Source organism: Schistosoma mansoni (genome assembly GCF_000237925.1).
Source record: "Schistosoma mansoni, WGS project CABG00000000 data, chromosome 3 unplaced supercontig 0105, strain Puerto Rico, whole genome shotgun sequence".
In the NCBI taxonomy this organism is placed as follows: Eukaryota; Metazoa; Platyhelminthes; class Trematoda; order Strigeidida; family Schistosomatidae; genus Schistosoma; species Schistosoma mansoni.
In genome coordinates, this window is record NW_017386009.1 from 143,699 (window position 1) to 167,327 (window position 23,629).

The following is a 23,629-nucleotide window of genomic DNA, read 5'->3' on the forward strand; positions in this document are numbered from 1 at the left end:
TTAAATAACTTAACTTGGATCCCCGAGGTCTTGGTTTATCATATGTTTGATTAATAATTCAACTCCTCTTCAAAGGATCATCTAAATTTTTTCTAATACATCTTTCTGTTGCTTCAGTCGTATTATCATCTAAGTTATCAAACTGGAATCTATCAGAATCGTCTAGAATCATTGAGAACGAAATCACTTAAAAATTCCCCTTCAAATAACCACTTCATCCTTGATATATGCTTCAAAGGGCTTTTTTTACATCCTAAAGTAAACTGTTATTGAATCCGATCAAACGTTTAACATTCGTCCTATTGTGGAACTCCTCAGTAGTGCACTTCAACTGACTTATGATCTCAACTCTAAAGAATTACTAAAATCTCCACACAACCACCTTCTGAAATATTATTGAACCTACTGAGCATCAAACCACTGATAATTTTCAAGTAATCACTGTATAACGTATATGAATAGGAAGTTTAATGGGTGGAAAGTTGAAAATACTCAATTTCCAATCAGTGATTTTCCTACAAATATAGTTCATTAATAAATACTAACTAACTTACTTACATATTTACGTCTGTTACTGCGAATGGAGAATACGCCGCCGACGAGCATTCTCCAAACCACTCTGTCCTGGGACTTCCTATCTAGTTCTATCTAATTTTTGTTCATTCTTCTCATATTGTTAATCAATATTATGTCTAAGTCATTTTCACATAATTTTTATAGGCACCATAATTACTTTTAATTACCATGACTCGATTGTGTAAATTCAAATGTGACTATAACAATTATCACTAGGTAATGCATAAACATAGAGGTAACAGGCGTAAGTAAGTAACTAATGCATAAACATACATTCAAATAGTTTTAACTACTTACAATGACAAGATTTATACTACTATTGAATTTGATAGTCATATAAAGCTAAACCATACTGATGATGATGATGATTTGATTCATTTGAGTTTGATATCATGTAAGTTAACTTTGTTTGTGCATGGATTTCTATTACAAAAATGCATAGTACAATGAATAAATTAATGAACACAAATCCTACTTCATTTTAGAACTTGACTTCAAATTGAAGGATTGATTCACCCACATCTATTACCAGTACTAACATCGAACATCGAATATCATAGACAGGATCATCTTAGTGAATAATATTGAAAATGTTATTGTCAAGTGAATCTTGGACTAAATTACTTATCCTATGCAATTGTAGTTTTATAGTAAGTATCATTACATGTATACTCCTCATATGGTTCATTCTATCTTACTTACATAATATAGGCGTTCAGTATTGTTCTGTTAGCACTAGGAATTCAACCACAAATCACATTAAATCAATTCAGTTCTATTCTACACAGTGCTAAACCAATAATCTTCACGGTTGTCTGTATCTCAGGAGGTCTTGGTGTATTGGGATCATGTGTTGGAATTTATGGTTACTTGAAACAACGGAAAATGATCATATTTTTGGTAATGTGAACAAACGTATTTCACTTATAACTCTGTTTAGAACATTTTTGTTTTGATTGTTGTGACTTGTATGTGGATCGGTATGGGAGTGAAATTAGCTGTAGCGGAAGACGAGGTTTGGTTCACATTTATTCAACTTAATTGATCCTGCTACACTAATCTTCATATGTTTATAGTTCCCCAAGTTAGCTAATAGCTCACTAAGTGCTGCTGTTAAAGAATATACGACACAAACTGACTATCAAATGGAGCTTGACAAACTACAAACGAATGTAATTTATAATCAAACTCAAAACTCTGATGACCTGTTGTTTATAGTTTCACTGCTGTGGAGCAACTTCGTCCAAAGATTATAAAGCTCAATATAGGATAGTACAAATACCTTCTTCGTGTAAGTACAATTCAATCGCATTTTCCAAAGTAAGTCAATATTTAGTAAGTTTAAATCAAATAACTTACTTCTTTCACATGAAATAATAAATTTCCAACTGACTCACTAGGAGCAATTTGGGTCAACTCTCATGTGGAATAATTTTCTTCGTTCATAAACATATTTCCCTTCATTATCTTAAAGAGAGCAAGAACGAAGATCATTTCAGAATGATATGAATTCATTTTATTTCATTAGGTTGCCATCACTTGCTCAAAATGTAGACCATCAACGTTGATGATCTATGTCGAATGACTGGAGGCCTATTTCCGTAAAACGGTAACGGTATAATGAACAAGCTAACTTCGAAGTCACACCTCGCAACCTCATTTTATTTAATTAGGTTCCCATCAGCTGGTCACGACCTAAAATATATGTACCATAATGTAGCCGATATTTTAATAGAGTTAAATAAGGTCATAAAAATGGCTTATTTCGGATAAATAAACTTTGGGAGAGAATGTCTAGGAAACATTTGTCAACATGTTGCTAAGGTATCCTCGATGTAGGATCGATCACAAAATGCTATTCATCTAGGCAACTACAATCATTAAAACCATTGAATTTTTCATAGTTGAGATTATGAATCAATAGAAACTAGACCACCATGGAAAACCTGGAAGCACTACCTGGTCGTTTCATCCTATTGCGGGATTCCTCAGTGGTGTGCATCCACGATCCTCCCTCGCGAGATTGAAGTCGCTGTTGTCATTACTGACACTTCTTCAACAAACACAACAATAGACTCTTATCTAATACAACACAGTTCTGAATCGTTCACAATGTAAGAACCTTCATAATGTTTTACATTTTCAAAATGATCCATTTACATTTACTGTAATATAAACATTTTTCTGGTTATCATTCCCATTGTATTTAAACATTTTCTTATCTTATTTAAGGGATGTACAACAGTGTTAAGTGAATATACACAACATTATTTAAATATAATCATGTATCTATGTTTCATATTCGGTATTATTCAAGCGATCTATTTGATTATATCCATTATGAAAATACGTAAATTTGAAGATGGTAATTCTTTATCGGCATAAATGTCATATTATGATCAGAAGAAAGAAGACATTCACACACACTTACACACACACACACACACACACACTTGAACATTCAACAAGATTTCAAAGATGAATTTGAATCATTCCATTTTGAAAAAAAAACTGATCCCATATTGTCATTTGATCTTAATCAAATATACACCATTAGTATTATTACTGAATCTCTTGTTATTCTTATTTCAAATCAAAATGTTAATGGAACATAATAGAGAGGTTGTTTCAACTAGATATGGTCAATTTGGTTTTGAGCAGTGTTACTACGCGAAATCCATGTGGTCTTGTGAATGCGCTTATGTGAGAATATTTAGCCGCCTAAGAACACTTTATTGAAGCCATATAGGTTCACGAATTTCTCATCATTTTCGTTCCATTCTGTAAGTCAGTCAATGTTGCCCCACGATGTCTTCGAGTCTAGTGTTCTTCATTCCAACTTTGGTATTCAGGTCTCCCATCAGAATGTTCGAGTCCCTTGCTGGGTATTTTTCAGCGATTGACTGCTGCCTATTGTGGAATCGATTTTAAGTGTCTTCATTGTAATCGTTGGTAAGCGCATAGCATAGTATGACGTTCAATGTAATGTCATATTTCTTTATTTTAAAAGAGTCTTTGATGATATTGGGTGAATGTTTGGTTAGTATCGATGCAACTCCTTGTGTATGTGTGGCATTTCCTTTTTCATGGCCGGAGTAAAAACAGAAGCTTCCCAGAAGCTAGTAGTTGTTGTCCAACCTCCGTCCAATGTGTTTCACTGATTCCAAGTACCTTCTGATTGTATCTTCTCATTCCTGCGGCCGTTTGTATGGCGCTCTCCCAGTCTCCCACATTGTACAGAAATTCCATGTATCTAAATTATTGGTTTCTCTGGATGTCAGAAATACCTTCCGCTGAGTGAGGTATCATAACTCTACTAAATGAAAGCCTTCAAACACCCAGGGCTTAATTTAAATGGGTTCAAGACGATTTGTCTGGTTGGCGATATTTGAGCGATTTAGTTTTCTACCTGATTGGGTAGCCAACACCATGACCAAACCTCCTCCTTTATCCAGGCTTCCGGGCAGCGGTGATTGCGGAGGGGCTCCATGAGGAATTACGCAACCACTAAGTTCAGACAAATTTTCACTTGTTCAACGTGTAAGAAATCATTGTTCACGGTTGATGATTTCTTATATTTGATATTCAAGAATGTAATCTATCAAACATATTTAATAATTTACACTATTGATGACTACAATTCGACCGCACTCAGGAAATGGTAATTAACGGTACTCTGAGAGTGACCAGCTTTAGATGATAACCTGATATCAGACAGTTGTTATTTCTAAACCGGAATATTAACAACAAAATATCCCAAATGGTAAAATTAAATTTCGACAATCACCGTCTAAGGATAATATTTTAAGATCCAAGGAATGTAGATTGTGGAAGTTACTTAAAATGTGTGGATATCAAAATACAAACACTCATCAAATACGGAACCATAAAATGAATGTTTACTGAAATTGTTCGAATCAAGCCTTTGAAGAATCGACCGTTGTTTTGATTCAGTCCTATCTTTTGACCATATAAAGACAGATATTTTAAGATATCAAACCATCAACCTATTCAATGTTGTATTATCTATATTAAAACACAATTGTACAATCTGATATAAATGATGTCTATTTCAAATACATATCCAAGTAGGATCTGAAAATGTGGTTTCGTCAAGCAATTAGTCTTCCATTTCCACAATCACAGTTCATATCAAAAACTGATTTCCTAAACAGTCATCGAAAATCAAGTAATATTAAGGATCTACTCTAACCTACAATGAGATCCATGAACATTTCTCTACCATGATCTCATCGACAATCAACTCCGTAACGTTCAGATACCGTGAACGGAGCTTGACATTTCAAACAGCAAATCGGTCCTCCGTTTTCTAAATTACTCCACTTTTCGTTTACAATAAATAGAGTGAGCGTGAAAATACGTAGAGAGAAAAAAATCGACTGAGTCTAATTCGTCAAATATCAAAAGAATCATACTGATTTCACATAGATTCTCCGCTTATAATAGCTTGCACATCAACATTCAATTCATATTGTTTAGGGTAGTTGACATGTTACACTTTACTCTAGAATGTATTGTATGTAGTGTGGATGGTATGATGACAAGCATCATATTTAGATGGTCGGAGAAGTGGAGACAGCTATGTAGGTCAGAGTGTCGGCGGAATCCACATTTCGACAGGAAACGAGACACATACTGTGACAAAGAGGAAAGTGGCACTGTGAGATGAACGACTGAATGAGCGACCGTTTATTAAGGGAATGAGTGTGCTCTATGCTTCTTAGGCTGACAAATATAAGTAGTAATTAGCAGCAATCAGAGTGGAATACCTGTCAGAAGAAGATTGAAGTGAAGAGAAGGGGAAGGGAAACGGAGAGCAATCAAAATGACAACACAATTAGAGCGATAATGGAGTATGTAGATAACAAAGCAAAGAAGATACGAAAATATTTATTCAATGCATGTTTTGCATATTTTACTATATCACTGTGTGATTTATCATTATTCAAAAAGTTGGTTTTCACCACGTGAGTATTCGTTCACTATACCACAAATAATTAAAATACATGAATTATTTTATTATGTTGACTGACAGTCTCGGATACCTAGAAATGGGATGACATAATGTAGTTATGTATTTGAATAACTTCTCTTAATTTTGAATGGCAGCAAAATCACAACTACACATCATGATCTTGATGTCTCAAAATCTATCCCGCCTACAAAATAGCTATCGACAGACACCTTTTAGTTGTTGTGACTTCTTCAATCATGTTAGCGAATATTTGAATTAGTTGTGTCATTGAAAAAGAACATTGTCATCGTATTACACATACTAAAGATGGTATATGTAAAATGGAACTATCAAATGACTTGTTGTCGTTGATTGCCACAATTATATCTAGACTGACGTAAATACTCATACAATGACACCTTCCTATGAACTGTTAACTGTCTGATCAACTGTTCTTCGGTTGCCAATCCAACGTCAACAAACATATTCTTCTTCTTCTTCTTCTTCTTCTTCTTCTTCTCCGGACTTTTAACGTGGCCAACAAGATGGTCATCAATTCATACATAGGGAAAAACGTTGGGAACCGAGAGTAATTGAAAATAGAATGGCTAATGTTTTGTACAAAGTGCATGAAACGTTCGGAACGTGGATTACACACATCAATCAAATAAACGGAGAACAAAGGACGCTCAACACTGTAGATAGTCGAGTAAATCATCTACTAGTGATAATTACGTTTACTCTAATGGTAGGAACCACACCAGACACTCATAGACACCGAATATGAAGGAAATCCGAACGCCGCAGGAAACCACTTAAGAAGCTGCAGTTAGACCCGAAGAAAAGATCTTATTCTGCAAAAATAGAAATTGTCAAGGAGATTTAGAAAACTCCCCGAGAAAAGGCGAAACAGACTCTGAAAAAATTGAGATGCACCTTATACAATCAGCATTCACTAGAAATTTTGGCAGAAACATCTAGAAAGTGAAGCGTCACATATCGAGATTCTGACTGGATCATCACCCATACTGCTTCTAGGTTTATTAGCGTCCCAGAATTATCCGGAATCCCAAGGTCTTCTAAAATACTATAAAAACCTCAGATGTTCTGCACATAAAGCGTTTCTACTATATTTCGCGCCTTCAATCGCGTGTTCAAGTTGCTGTGTAGATTTAGCCTGGTGGTTTCTAGATGAGTTTAGGAACCGAATCTAGCGTTCAATTAGATGACTCATCAATAGACTAAGCGCCAAGAATATTTGATAAATTATTGAAGCACATTTTGATCTTTTCCAATCTCTACACCAATCTCCTTTTCAAATGCAGTGAACTCACTTTACAGAACCTGTTGAGAGAAGACGGAGATTATTTAATCCACATCGAATTCTTGTATATATTTGTATCTTTGATGAAACTCGGAATGGTTTCTTCACAAAACACTTGTGTATGAATAAGTTATTTGTGAATAAATTGCTGAATTATTAAGATCCTTAACAGATCAACGTTTGACCACTATTAAAAAACATGGAAGCACTGGACGGCCGTTTCATCTTAGTATGGGACTGATCATCAGTTATTTATTTATTTATTTATTCGAACACATAAATATTGGTACAAAAGGGCACCAGCTATATATGCGCCACACACTGATCAGCAGTGCGCAGTGCTAGGTAGTGTGGTCTACTTATAAGTAGTATATGGTGATGGTCAGGCATAGAATGTATTTAGGCAGAAGATCGATAAGGAAGGAACTGAAATGAAGCGCAATTGGCATGAAAATGCATGAACATTCAATTGTCCCCAACCGGTGTTCTGTTCACTATACCAGGACGAATCGCACTTCCAGTGATTCCACGTTTAAGATGGTTATCAAACATTAATCGGTTCATGATCTCAATAAAAACTCAACAATTTCAACAATAGTATACTGATAAAGCGCAAACAAAAACAAATTGATTAGAATAGACCTAATTTCTCGTAACTGTTGATTAACGAACAACAGCGCTAAAGTTTATTGAAAAGGAGAAGATCACAATAGATGTTATTCAGTGCTATATATCCACCAATGAAAGTGAAGACAATGAAGGTTAGTTTTTTGAACAATTGTGGTCAATCGTGGGGAAGTACCAAGGGAAATATCTGAATATCCTGATGTGTAAGCAAAACATCGAATCTGGAGTGAAGAACATCGGGTTTGAAGATAACATGTAATGACATGAACTGAATGAGAGAAAAAAAACGATATCGGTTGTAGATTCGCTCTTTCAGGAACATACAACAAGATGGTTAAAAATGTCGCTACGTTACTACCACACAAACAAATAAACTAAGCTACACGAGTCTCACCGGATTCCACAATACAGAATCAGAACGAGTACATATTCATCAATGAAATGTTCAGACGGTCTATGTAAGATGTGAGAACAAATAGGGGATGTGATATGGCTTCAGACCACTACCTAGTGGTTGTTAAAATGAAAGTGAAACTGATAGGCATTGGACATGTGGGGAAAATGCACTATACACGTTGAATGCAGCCTTCCTTCTAGATACTGACGAACTTAACCAATTCAAGCTGGCTCTCGCAAGGTGTTAGATCACAGGAAGCATCATCATGACGAATGAATCTCTATCGACACCATTGACAGGACCCTATTGTCGGTACGTTGATGATACTTTCATTATTGTCGATGAGGACGTTGGAAAAGAAGAACTACTAGAACTGTTTAACAACAAACACCCAACAATTAAATTTACATATGAGAAGGGACTAGATAATCAAACAAATTTCCTTGACGTTCTGTTAAACAAAATAGCAAACGGTTATATCAGTAGAATTGTGTTTAGGAAAAGTTCGTCAATAAGCAAGTATACACACTTCTTAAGCTTTGTATCCCTTTACTATAAAAGAAACTTAGTCAAATGTCATGCAAATAGAGCTAGGAAGATATGCTCGGTCGATTCAATTAACAAGGAGTTATAGGTCATACATAATATGTTGATTGAAAGGGGTTATCCACAAGGTCTCCTGAAGAAACAGTTGTGTGTAACAAATAAGAAAATCGAGATATCAGAAGCTACTAAGAAACCTTTCTTCCTGAAACTTCAATTCAACGGCGATTTAGCTGGTGATGTACTACGTGATAGACTGACTAGAGCAGTGAAGAGAACGTTTAATGCAGCCGACCTTTGTCTATCGTACTCAAACCGATCTATGGTGATTCCTCAATTAAAGGATGAGTTACCTGTTTATGCCACTTTTATGTGTATCTACGAATTCAGCTGCTCCTGTGGAGGAAGCTATATTGGGCGCACTACCAGACAACTGAACCAAAGAGTTAGTGAACACCTCCCTTCGTGTTTAGGTAAAGGTCACGACAATACGGAGCTCGGTTCTTCCACACTTAATCGATAGCGGTCATATAGTTGACAGAAATTATGTAATCTATTCCAATGTTATCATTGACTCACAAACTGCCTTGATTGGTTTAATAATTTCGTATATGCATATAAATATTACTGTATATTAGAGTAAAGCCTGATGTGGATCTAATCGAAAACAATAATGTTCGCTTACATATGTTGTTCTATATTTCTTTAGTAACGAATGGGGACAAACTAAGGTGTTTGTATTGGCACACACAGTACCTCACTTTTATAAACACTCTTTAAAGAGTCATCTAACCGTCTTTAAACTAAATGTTGAAAAATATATTATATTGTCACATTCTTCCTCACAATTGAAACTAATTCTCGAGCATATAGCGTTATACAAACTCAATAATAATTCTGGTCTCATGATATCCTAGTCGACGATGATAAACATATCTTCAGGGTAACAACAACATACATCAATTTTTGCAGCAGCCTACTTGGAGCGACCATTCTTTAAATATTTCAGGAGAAACCAGCTAAAAATAGGTCATCAAGATGACCTCATAGCTATTTCAACAAGTTTTACCTGAAGACGAAGTGAGCTTTCATTCTAGAAGTTGAGTATTTATTTAAGATCACCCTTAGAATATCCACCGTTTTTTTAATTCGTTTATACATAAACTCGATTGTCTGGACTAGAAGTAGAATGGGAACTGCCACACTAGATGCACTAACGTTATGTTGGGAAACCTCAACAATTCGTTTATGACTAACAGTGATCATTAAATTCGAAACAAGAGTTCTTTATAAGATGGATAGTGGCTAGCAATGGAATCCAGGATGCGCGTTAAGGCCTATTTTGGATTCGTCAGTTGGATGTACCTGCATCTCAGAGTTGATGTTCAGTCTGGGACTTGAATTCAGTACCTCTCACTTCAAACGCCATCACGTTATCCACTCGGCCTCTGAGTCTTGATAGCGCGATGGAGTTTGAAGCGAAAGGTACTGGGTTCGAGTCCGAGAGTGAACATCAACTCTGAGATGCAGGTGCATCCAGTTGACTAGTCCCAAATAGGACTAAACGCGCGTCCTGGATTCCACTGCTGGCCACCTTCCATCTTTGCTCATAATGTTTGTGGATTAAGGCTATAACGAGGCAATCCGCACAGTATGCACATATGCCAACTAGAGACTGACCAGTTGCAGTCCAAAAATATCAACGGGAAGATTCAAACAAACAATACTAATGAAAGAGTTCTTTATGTTGCTGACGTTGTTGGCAACTTCCAAGAAAACATGTAAGTTTTTTCGTCGTTGAAAGCATTTTGACTACAACACAACTATAAAACGTTGCGTCTTATCAGGTTTATGGGTAGTTAATTAATGTCGAACAATGTTCTGAGTGAGGGGCTGTGCTGTGTTGATAACAGGAGTTAGTTTGAATAGAGTTAGGATAGGTGGTTTGGGAATCGGTGATGAGCATTCATTTCGATAGTCAAAAGTGTTAAAATGAAGTAGCCAATTTATATCAGACCACAATATCAAATGTTAAGTTGAATCAACTTATATTTTTTTAGCCTAAGTGGCATACACCACACTCATTCCCCCATTTAACGGTCGCTCCTTCAGTCGTTCATCTCACAGTGCCACTTTCCTCTTTGTCGCCGTATGTGTCTCGTTTTCTGTCGAAATGTGGATTCCGCCGACATTCTGACCTCCATAACTGTCTCCACCTCTCCGACCGTCTAAATACGATGTCCTTCCAGTGAACAGAACGTTTCACGTTTTCTTCACGTCTAAAGCGACTACCACAGGCAACAACACCTCACCAGACCACTCCACTAGACATCTCCGAACTGCAAAAGACAGAACTGACTATGTACTCATCTCTAGACCTAACAACAAAGTTCACAATACTTCACCCTATCCGTCTCGCTTGTGACAACGACACTAAATGTTTTTGGTAAAATCGGTAATAATTTCATGAAAGATCCTTTTATTAAGACAACAACAGTGAATTCATTAAATATCACAGATTTTTCTATCTCTATCAACAGGTCTTTAGAATTACACGGTTCGAAATTTCAAGAAACATGGGATCGTCAGTATTGTTGCCTGAAGAGAGAACAATGAAGCTCAATGTATTCATCCTAATCAGTAACGACTAATGTATGAGCAGTCAAATAGAGATATTAAGATGTTCAAGATCCTATATTCACTAGTGATTTTTTCTTTTAGACCGGAGTTCACATCTGGACTAAACATTCAACGAACGCAGCCTGTTTGTGATTGACTTGTTTAAACACACAATCAAGATTATTCATTATTTATTTGATTGATTCATGAAAGATTTATTATAATTTCACTGGCGTGTGGTAGGAAAGTGTGTCCTCCTTATGTTACAATCCATGTCAGTTATGGAAGTATTGAACATTCAACTAGACAATAAGACACAACTTTCCATCCTAACTGGTGAACAAATAACGAATAGCTAGTAAAGAAATTTATAAACTAATTGCTTTGAATGTTATTAGTTAGCGAATTCACTGGTATCCGATTTTCTTCCAGATTATCACTGAGAGACAGACGTTCATTGGTACAGGGATGTTTGTACTACCAACAAGTTTAGATTATTTTGAAGCATTTCATTATACCATCCACACTACATGGATTATGAGATATTTTAGTATTGAGTCTTTCCATTGATGTTTAGGACTGCGATTGATTAGCATCTTCCTGGCATATGTGCATACTGTGCGGATTGCCTCGTTATAACCTTAATACACAAACACTTTAAGCATAGATGGATGGTGGCCAGCAGTGGAACCCCGGACGCTCGTTTCGTCGCGTTATCCACTCAGCTATTGCATCTTGATAGTTACTCGCAAATGTCAGTTTTGAAATCCCATCATTATTCATCAATAACGGTAAATGACAAATTCACCGACTTCTAACTGATTTACACACAACCGAACACAACAATATGAATCAGTATTTCAGTAGTAAGGTTCCATACATTTTGATAAAATGAAAGAGTGAAATGAAGGTTCTAAATACAAGAGTTCGCTAAACATTCATCTTTATCTCAACGTCAATTAAGTTCAATAAACCAATGAATCAGGGGTACGTTCAAACTTCTTTAATGTTGATAATCATCAATGATTCAAGGCACGTAGTCGGTAGATCGTTTGATGTATCTTCAAACAATTCGATTTCACATGATTTCCTTTATCAACGTAAATGTAAAAAGAGATTTTGAAAGCCTTTTTTCACTTTTAAGTCTATTCTTTCCACTGTCTTGTTTTCAATGATACCATTTGTTTTGACAGCTTATTCTGAAATTTACCTTGTCATGTGATACATTATAAAGTAAAGTGTAACACGCCATCTTTTCGTATCAATATGGAAACTACCCTAAACAATGTGGATTGAATGTTGATTTGTAAGCTATTGGAAGTGGAGAATCTATGTGAAATCAGTATGATTCTTTTGATATTTGACGAATTGGACGTAGTCGATTTTTCTCTCTCTACGTATTTTCACGCTCACTTAATTAATTGTAAACGAGAAAGTGAAGCAATTTAGAAAACTAAGGAACGATTTGCTGTTTGAAATGTCAAGCTCCGTTCATGGATCTCATTGTAGGACAGAATAGATGTTTAATATATCTTGATTTTCAATGATAGTTGAAGAAATCATCTTTTCATATAAACTGTGATCGTCGAAATGGAAGACCGATTCCTTGACGAAATCACTTTTTCAGATCCTACTTGGATATGTATTTGAAATAAATACATCATTTGCATCATATTGTACAATTGTATTTTAATATCGATGATACACCAATGAATAGGTTGGCGGTTTCATATCTTAGAATATCTGTCTTTATATGCTCAAAAGATAGGACTGAAGCAAGTAACGGTCGATTCTTCAAAAGCTTGTATCGAACAAAATTCGGCATACATTCATTTTATGGTTTAGTGTTCGATAAGTATTTCTATTTTAACATTTACATATCATAAGTAACTTCCATAAAGTACATACCTTTGATCCTAAAATATAATCATGAAATGGTATTGTTCGGCATTTGATGTTACCATTTGCGATTAATTGTTGTTCATATTTCGTTTTACAAATAACCACTGTCTGATATCCGGTTATCATGTAAAGCTAGTCACTCTTAGACGACCGGTAATTCCCATGTCCTTAGTACGGCTGAAATGTAGTCATCCGTAGGGTAATTTGGGAAAGACGTTTGATAGATTACAGTCTTGGATATCAAAGATAAGAAATCATCAACCGTGAACAATGATTTCAAATACGTTGAACAAGTGAAAACGTGTTTGAACATAGTGGTTACGTAACTGCTCCTGGAGCCCCTTCTCGGCTACTGTGCCCCTGGAGTTCGAAGGTTTTCATTTAAAAGAGTTATGTATCGTGAAGAAGGCCGAGTTCTTTCGGAAGTCGCGAGGATAATGCTTATTCTGACACCCAGAACAATCAATAATTTATGTACATGGAATGTTTGTTCAATGTGGGAGACTGATTGAGTCAACCGAATTGCTGCAGAAATGGAAAGATACAACCTGGAGGTACTTGGAATCAGTGAAACACATTGAACGCAGGTTGGACAACAACGACTGGCTTCAGGGGAGGTCCTGTTTTACTACGGCCATGAAGAAGAAAATGCCGCACATACACAAGGAGTTGTATTGACGCTGTCCAAACAAGCACAAAATGTACTTATAAGATCGGAAACTCATGGACGAATGATCATCAAAGCCTCCTTCAAAATAAGAGAAATATCGCATCACAATGAACGTCATCCAATCCTATGCGCCTACCGACGATTAGAATGAAGACATTAAAGATCAATTCTACGATAGGTTGCAGTCAATCGCTGAGAAATGCCCAACAAAGGACTCGACCATTCTGATGGGAGATTTAAATGCCAAGGTTGGAATGAACAAAATCTGATATGAAGGCATCATGATGGACTGACTGAAACTGAAGAAGCACTGGACAACGGAGCAGACAACATCACAAAAGTTTAATACTACCCTTCTACGGGTTACTGACAAACTCAACGAATTCAAGATAACTCTCGGTAATAGGTTACAGGTCCTTCATGATCTACTCAATGGGGGAGGGAACTACTATGGGAAACAACTGGATAGGGATCAAGAAGACAACTACTTCAACACGTCATGAGGTTCTGGGCCACAAGAAGTACCATCACAGGGAATAAATCACTGTTGATACACAATATGAGATTGAAGAAAGGAAGAACAAGTAGGCACCAACCCACCTCTAAAAGAAACAATCTGAGGAGATGAGAAACATCTATCCTGAAATTTATTCAATACATTATAAAATCAACCTATTATGTTCAATAATTTGATCAACATTGCTAATGTTCTTTTGATCAAGTAGATTGTATTCGTTCTAGAGACACTACATAATTGGTTACCGGACACCGTTTTTTAGTTGAAACAACCTCTCTATTATGTTCCATTAACATTTTGATTTGAAATAAGAATAACAAGAGATTCAGTAATAATACTAATGGTGTATATTTGATTAAGATCAAATGACAATATGGGATCAGTTTTTTTTTCAAAATGGAATGATTCAAATTCATCTTTGAAATCTTGTTGAATGTTCAAGTGTGTGTGTGTGTGTGTGTGTGTAAGTGTGTGTGAATGTCTTCTTTCTTCTGATCATAATATGACATTTATGCCGATAAAGAATTACCATCTTCAAATTTACGTATTTTCATAATGGATATAATCAAATAGATCGCTTGAATAATACCGAATATGAAACATAGATACATGATTATATTTAAATAATGTTGTGTATATTCACTTAACACTGTTGTACATCCCTTAAATAAGATAAGAAAATGTTTAAATACAATGGGAATGATAACCAGAAAAATGTTTATATTACAGTAAATGTAAATGGATCATTTTGAAAATGTAAAACATTATGAAGGTTCTTACATTGTGAACGATTCAGAACTGTGTTGTATTAGATAAGAGTCTATTGTTGTGTTTGTTGAAGAAGTGTCAGTAATGACAACAGCGACTTCAATCTCGCGAGGGAGGATCGTGGATGCACACCACTGAGGAATCCCGCAATAGGATGAAACGACCAGGTAGTGCTTCCAGGTTTTCCATGGTGGTCTAGTTTCTATTGATTCATAATCTCAACTATGAAAAATTCAATGGTTTTAATGATTGTAGTTGCCTAGATGAATAGCATTATGTGATCAATCCTACATCGAGGATACCTTAGCAACATGTTGACAAATGTTTCCTAGACATTCTCTCCCAAAGTTTATTTATCCGAAATAAGCCATTTTTATGACCTTATTTAACTCTATTAAAATATCGGCTACATTATGGTACATATATTTTAGGTCGTGACCAGCTGATGGGAACCTAATTAAATAAAATGAGGTTGCGAGGTGTGACTTCGAAGTTAGCTTGTTCATTATACCGTTACCGTTTTACGGAAATAGGCCTCCAGTCATTCGACATAGATCATCAACGTTGATGGTCTACATTTTGAGCAAGTGATGGCAACCTAATGAAATAAAATGAATTCATATCATTCTGAAATGATCTTCGTTCTTGCTCTCTTTAAGATAATGAAGGGAAATATGTTTATGAACGAAGAAAATTATTCCACATGAGAGTTGACCCAAATTGCTCCTAGTGAGTCAGTTGGAAATTTACTATTTCATGTGAAAAAAGTAAGTTATTTGATTTAAATTTACTAAATATTGACTTACTTTGGAAAATGCGATTGAATTGTACTTACACGAAGAAGGTATTTGTGCTCTTCTATCATGAGCTGTATAGTCTTTGGACGAAGTTGCTCCACAGCAGTGAAACTATAAACAACAGATCATCAGAATTTTTAGTTTGATTATAAATTACATTCGTTTGTAGTTTGTCAAGCTCCATTTGATAGTCAGTTTGTGTCGTATATTCTTCAACAGCAGCACTTAGTGAGCTATTAGCTAACTTGGGGAACTATAAACATATGAAGATTAGTGTAGCAGGATCAATTAAGTTGAATAAATGTGAACCAAACCTCGTCTTCCGTTATAGCTAATTTCATTCCCATACCAATCCACATACAAGTCACAACAATCAAAACAAAAATGTTCTAAACAGAGGTATAAGTGAAATACGTTTGTTCACATTACCAAATATATGATCATTTTCCGTTGTTTCAAGTATCCATAAATTCCAACACATGATCCTAATACACCAAGACCTCCTGAGATACAGACAACTATGAAGATTATTGGTTTCGCATTGTGTAGAATAGAACTGAATTGATTTAAAGTGATTTGTGGTTGAATTCCTAGTGCTAACAGAACAATACTGAACGCCTATATTATGTAAGTAAGATAGAATGAACCATATGAGGAGTATACATGTAATGATACTTACTATAAAACTACAATTGCATAGGATAAATAGTTTAGTCCAAGATTCACTTGACAATAACATTTTCAATATTGTTCACTAAGATGATCCTGTCTATGATATTCGATGTTCGATGTTAGTACTGGTAATAGATGTGGGTGAATCAATCCTTCAATCTCAAGTCAAGTTCTAAAATGAAGTAGGATTTGTGTTCATTAATTTATTCATTGTACTATGCATTTTTGTAATAGAAATCCATGCACAAACAAAGTTAACTTACATGATATCAAACTCAAATGAATCAAATCATCATCATCAGTATGGTTTAGCTTTATATGACTATCAAATTTAAAAGTAGTATAAATCTTGTCATTCTAAATAGTTACAACTGTTTATATGTATAAATTCATTTAGTATTGCTTGTCCTGGATTCCACTACTAGCCACTATCCATCTTTGCTTACCATGTTTGTATGTATGTTTATGCATTACTTAGTAGTATTTGTTATTTAGTGAATGAAAATACAAGTGGTGACAATCGAATGTATTTGAAAACAAAATGACAGAACAACTTGTTAAAATCGTCTCAGACTTCATTGTACTTTTGTTTCCACACAAATCATTAGTTGTTCTTATGAAAAGTAACCGCGAATGATAACAAAAGCTGTATAAAGATAATCAATTGTTAGAATGCGACATGCATGCAACACCAGTTTAGAAAAAGCATGGTAATAAAAAATATAACCTTAAGAATTAAGATTACGCAACTCGGAGAGAAAGTTTTCGAAGACTGGAATATTCAATGATTGACGAGAGAAAGAGAGAGACTGTATGGATAATTTTGGCTTATCTTAGTCAGGTCTGAAGGTTTCACTTATTTGACGAAGAGGCAATCCTGATGCTTTTGGCAAGTTTTCACTAACTTCGAGGGATTTCAGACATAAATATTCATAAAATGGTCCATTCTGAAGTTTCTAATTAGCACTTTATTTTTTATAACCATGCAGATTACTTACTTACTTACACCTGTTACTCCCAATGGAGCATAGGCAGCCGACTAGCATTCTCCAACCCACTCTGTCCTGAGCCTTCCTTTCTAGTCCTGTCCAGTTTTTTTTTCATTCGTCTCATGTCTGTCTCCATTTCTCGACGTAATGTGTTCTTTGGTCTTCCTCTTCTCCTTTGGCCTTGAGGATTCCATGTGAGGGCTTGTTTTGTTACGCAGTTGGGTGACTTCCTCAGTCTGTGTCCTATCCACTTCCAGCGCTCCTCCTGTAGCTCTTCCGGGGGCTACTGTCGGTCACAAGCCCGGGTAAAGGAGGAGGGTTGGGCATGGGGTTAGCAACCCCATCCCGTAGAAAACCAACTCGCTAAAAAAACGCTAACCAGAAAAATTATTCAGACCATGCAGATTATTGCTTATGAATTATCTTGAACTAAAAATGTGTGAAACAACCTACGTAATCAATCCTCCACAGAAGTAGTTGAAATAATTCATCCACAATGTAGTATTCAATGAAGAAGGAATATTATTTAGATTATTGGTAACCATGATCTGAGTGAAGGATAGTAACATGAAAGCTGTTGAAAATGAAAATGAGAACTGATGTTTCAGAAGTGATTTTCATTTATCGTTAACTATCTCCAGTTGCATTATTTCTGAAGCTGATGTTCATGTAAATTAGTTTACTTATCACATTGGCTACTGATTTGTTGAATCAATTTTTATACCTTTATCTACTAATTGTATTGGATATTCATTTGCTCAGCACTTGTTTCATATGATAGAACTGGGAATACAAATGTTTATCTTCACTAATATGAATAAGTTTCTTCATAAATTTACGTATGGGTACTGTAATGAACTTTCAACGTGAAACATAAAATTCACCTATCGACTTCCATTGCACAATGTATTTCATTTCTAGCGATTCATAAACTATAAACTAACCATATTATCCACCGTTCATTTTCCCAAATGTTTCTGATAATCTTTGCACTGTATAGTGTATTATGTACATGATTGAATGAAGGGATTTTGTTGGTTTTTAGGAAACACCTATTCCGAAGGTTTTTAGCAGCCTCGTTGTCATTTCCGATATACCTTTCATGTATTGTCTACCATATGGTATGGTATACCATATAGCTAGAAAAACATTTGTAAAACAATTACAAGTTATTGAAGTCAGTATTTTATGATGACTGCCCTGAATCATTTGCTACTACTGCGCCCTAACGAAGTTATAATTTACCCTTGTTGGTCAGGATAATTTTGCATTGGTTTTCAGAAGATTCAGACACCATCCAGACTTTCAAGTGACAACCCAAACAGTGCATCTCAATCCCGCTCCACAAGAGAACCAGACACTAAATGGGCTTCAACTCTACAATCTGGACAGTAAGGCTCAATCCTGAGGTGGAACCACACAGCTATCATGCACCATGGTGGACCACCCTAACGCACAATGCTGGAACTTAACATTGTTAACGTGCTGTCGTTACTAGATGTCAGCAATCCTTTAGAAATGGAGGTAGTAGGACACATAGAGTCTCTGAACATTCTCAGATCGTAGAAGACATGTTTCATGAACATACAGAAGTGCTATCACTGACATATTATGATCCCGAACGTTTACGGCAAAACTAACAACAAGACTACTTCAAAGATAGGTCAGACTGACTTCTTCGGCTTCCACCATACATTCATGGATCCTATCTATCACGTCAACACCAACATCGATACAGTTATTCGGATATTTAAACTTTGTAACTACTCCAAACAGACAATCATAACAAGTGAGTTCAGTTACAAGCTCCAATCAGTCTTACAAGAGCAATTCTCATTTTGACGATTCAAAGTACATACATACATAAGGACACTAATTCCTACCATGTTGATTGTGACTGTGATAACTCTTTTATTATCACACAGTAAGAGTATCACCTGTGTGATCAATATCAAATAATCTTTCTACAGGGGATATGTTTAACTAGTCACCAATTACTTACTTCATGGTTTTCTTTATAAGGTCAACGATAGCTGAGATAAAGAGGAAGGATGAGATTTGAAAGCCCTGTCTAATCCCACAGCAATGGATGGAGGTTATTGTATGCTCTTAATCTATTTGGAGTATTTTTTTTCAGAGTTTTCAAGATGTTGATGAAGCTCTTTTGGACATTGCTCTTCAAAAGTCATACCGACAACATAGTCATCTCCAAACAATTCATAGAATAACTGATATCACTGAACATAAATATTTTTGGAATTTAGTGAGTGTAATAGTACTCAAAAATTTAGTTGAAAACGATAAGCTAGTTTCTTGTTCAGATTTATTGTTTCACGATTCTACTCAACCTGATAGACGTGATGGAAGGCAGCAGTATAGATAAGTCTAAATAATCCATTAATGGTTGGTGTATATGTTATGTAAACTTTTCTTATGAATATGGACGACATTCGTTTCATTCCGAGATGTCACAGCACTGTCTGTTCCTCAAATATTTACAAACTATACAGTTACCTTCTTTGGTAGAAATACCCCGACACACAGTCCTGGAAGTCTTTGGATTTCACTTATTTGTGTTCAACCTACTTCACAGATCACTTAACTGACAGCGAGCTTCCTACTTCTGTTGTTTCAGAGGAGCTTAAAAGGTCTCCGAGAAAGGTCGAATTCTGAAAAATTCACAAATTTTCACTTAACATGACAGAAAGCATGAAATAGTTTAGGAATCCAAAGTAATATGACGGTGGATCATGAACCAAACGAAAGCGCATAATATATGAAATCATCAGAGACAAAACTAAATGTTGGTATTTTACAAGCATTAAATTAAATGAAATACTGTCCTCAAGTTAACCTTCCATTTGTCGTGGTGACTTCTTTATTTCTCTATTCACATGATGTTTGAAAATGTAATGTATTTATGTAATACCTTAAGATTTGTTAGGTAACCACACTTATCAAAGAAGAGTCGTTCTCCAACAGTTTGTAAGTATTAATGTCGTATAAGCAACTTATGAACATCTTTCATAGTTGAAATACAAAAACTGAAACTTGAATAGAGTAAGGTGATATGACATGTAATAGCTTAATCAATTGGAATGCGAATGACATATGACAATGAGTAGTATTTCGGCTTCAGAGTAATTACTGACTAATGAAGTGTTAAGCGTCCTGTTGGTTATCATTGAAGCTTCATAATATTTGCACTTAAAATGAATAAATATTGGTTTGCACTGACTGCAGCCGCACCTAAATCCTAATCCCTAGCTGTTTTCCTAGTTATCGATGAATATCTGTTGGGATAAAATTGTCTTTGTGTCATTTTGCAGCAATCATCAACTCTTCATCACGTCTGTTAATGATACTGATTCTAATAAGAGATTTAATCAACGATTAAGGATGGCGTCGGATTTATTTACAAGAACTACCAGATGGAGAGAAATAATTGATGGTGGAATGAAGGAGAACTTTCCGTACTGGTCTAGTTACTTAAAATGAATAAAAGATTAAATGGACCGACTGAAGAATAAAACAAATTATGCAAATGTATTTTGCATTCTGTAATAAACGCAACTTTCATAATCCTTCAAAAATAATCAGACTACTTGAAAGTAGTATACTGCAGAGATGTTATATTTTACATTAAGTAGTTATAATTTCATATTCAATCATAATAAATGTGAATAAATAGGGATGTTAAGTCGTAAGTAGGTGAATATGTTGGAGGGTTTGGGTCAGATCTGATGTTGTATATGTTATGTGCAATCAAATACAGAAGTGACATCAGTGTGTATAAGCATCAAAAAGTATCATTCATGTGTCTAATTCGAACAGTAAGTAATCAGTCATGTGAATCTCTCATTATTTATTGTTAGTAATGAAGATTCCAAGAGTTTTCTGAGACCTGACCTATAATGTTGAAGTCAACGTTACATTCTGATTAAGGAATTGATGCAGAATGTTTGTCTGCTGAATTTCATCAACTAAAAGAAAGACTCTCATATGTTAACAATCTCTAGAAATATTTTACGCACCACCCTGACATTCATTGAATATTATATTATTGATACAATGTAGAATTCCCAGCGCAAAATATTTTACTTCTTGATCGATCCTGATGATAAATATTAAGTTTTCCCAAGTCAGAGGTTAGCATCTCGAGAATCAACATCTGAATAGTGTCCATTCTTTTCCATGAATATTGCTAGCAATCACATCGTCTCTGAGCGTTTTTGAAACTCGTACAGTGAAAGGTTGCAAACGTTTCATAATGGCACCTAAATTAGTTAACTAATTAACAGATACAATGATGTGTTAAAACAAACTGTTATAAACGGTAGGATACTTGTTATAACTCTAAGGTTTCTTGTTATAACAATCATTTCACTTTTTACACGTATGTGGGACGTTAATTTACCTTAGACCTTACCTTACACTAGATTCCCACTCAATGTCTATTCTACAGGAATTCAACTCAACTCAGATCAAGAACACGAGATTAGCATGACTAGAACGTCAATATATTTCCACACCAAAATCCAACACCATCCAACAACAAGGAACGGTCAATCAATAATAATAAGAAGAATAGGAAAATATATAACACATATAAAACCTGTCACACTATCCACATGTCTGACTCAGCAAACCAACCATTCACTATCATTCTCGCTCACACATCACAAACAGAAACTGATAATTATTATAATCAGAAAGGGGTTTTGTGGAGATTTAGTATTTTCATAGTTGAAAGGGTGAGTCAATTGAAGCTAGATCACCATGGAAAACCTGGAAGCACTGCACGGCCATTTCGTTCTATTGTGGGACTCCTCAGCAGTGCGCATCCACGTCGTGGATTGGTTGGAGTTAGACATAAAACACCATCGGATGCCAGCTTAGTGGTCTATCGGTTAAGTGCTCTGGCGCGAGACTGGTAGGACCTGGGTTCAAATCTTACGAGGTGGGTTCGTGGATGCGCACTTCTCCAGAGTCCCACAATAGGACGAAACGGCCATCCAGTGCTTCCAGGTCTCCCCTGTTGGTCTAGCTCCAAATGACTCACGCTTTCAACTATATAAATCTGATAACTTGGTAAAATATTTAGATTGCAGGAACAGGTAACCCAGATACTCTAGCAGGCTGCAATTGTTATAATATTTGCTATCACAACTATTGGTTAGTTTCAGCGAATCCATCCTATCGATGTAGTTCTATCATGACAGTGAAATATATTTCAGTCTTTCATAGGTGAAGAGATGAAGCTTCCACAAATTATAGCAGTCTGATCGAATATAACTTATTTACCTCACTAACCATCGGTAAACCACCAAAATATTTTGATGGGATTTATTACACAAATGAACTGACCTACATGATACAAAAAGATAATCATCACATTGACAACTAAATGTTAATTTATTCTGTGTACACTTCTGATTGAAAATTAAAGCAAGGTGATAGACTAAATGTTGAAATTACAAGTCTATGGGACAAGTTAAAATGTCACATGATAGTTTAATAGTATTTTATCAACAATAATGCAAATTTCGGCCGAAATTCAATCCTCATCAGTAGTCTTCGTTTGATCTGAACAACATGTTTGTGATGATCCGATTTTTCCAATTTTAGATATACAAATCATCAGAAATGAGAAAAGCAAGTAAACACCATGAATGATTCCAAAACTGAAGCACAAATAGATCAGTATGGTTTTATAATATTGCACAAGTATATTCAATGCATCAGCACATCCCTGTATATGTTAAATAAAAGAAACTACACAATGTTATGTAATTATGTATGGTTGTAAAGATACAAATGTTTAGTGCAAAGTATGCCATGTCATATTTAAAAAAAGTGAATGAACCACCTATGTGGCCATAAAGAACGAAGTTTTGTCGGGTTGATTTCAACATTCGTTTATGAGTCATGGAAAGTAGTCAGTGAATAATGAATAGTCGGTAAGCTTGAAATGAGAATGTTGAATGTGATTTATGGAATTTAGTTTTATTGAATAACACACTGAAACTCTTCTATGCAACACGTTACGGTCATCGCTTATAAAGGTGTATTTAGTAAGATACGGCAGTAAATAAAAGAATCAAATATTTTCCTTTCTTTTGGAATTGTAAGCAAAGATGGATGGTGGTTAGCAGTGCAATCCAGGACGCGCGTTTCGTCCTATTTGGGACTCGTCAGCTGGATGTACCTGTATCTGAGTTGATGTTCACTCTGGGACTCGAACCCATCACCT

General features: G+C 35.4%; 2 protein-coding genes across 2 annotated transcripts; one reads left to right on the forward strand and one right to left on the reverse strand.

Annotated features, from left to right (window-relative positions):
• Positions 1-1,088: 1,088 nt before the first annotated feature.
• On the forward strand, positions 1,089-2,961 carry Smp_154180 (hypothetical protein; the record flags this gene model as incomplete). The annotated part of the gene is made up of 6 exons (XM_018791285.1): positions 1,089-1,226; positions 1,288-1,476; positions 1,517-1,591; positions 1,662-1,748; positions 1,795-1,896; positions 2,809-2,961. Exons 1-6 carry the CDS (start codon positions 1,167-1,169, stop codon positions 2,959-2,961), a joined length of 666 nt encoding a protein of 221 aa, XP_018645500.1. The 5' UTR covers positions 1,089-1,166.
• Positions 2,962-14,476: 11,515 nt separating this feature from the next.
• On the reverse strand, positions 14,477-15,899 carry Smp_154190 (tetraspanin family protein 16, invertebrate,putative; the record flags this gene model as incomplete). The annotated part of the gene is made up of 3 exons (XM_018791286.1): positions 14,477-14,812; positions 15,725-15,826; positions 15,873-15,899. The coding sequence occupies 3 exons, from the start codon at positions 15,897-15,899 to the stop codon at positions 14,660-14,662; spliced, it is 282 nt and encodes a 93-aa protein (XP_018645501.1). The 3' UTR covers positions 14,477-14,659.
• Between the last annotated feature and the right edge of the window lie 7,730 nt (positions 15,900-23,629).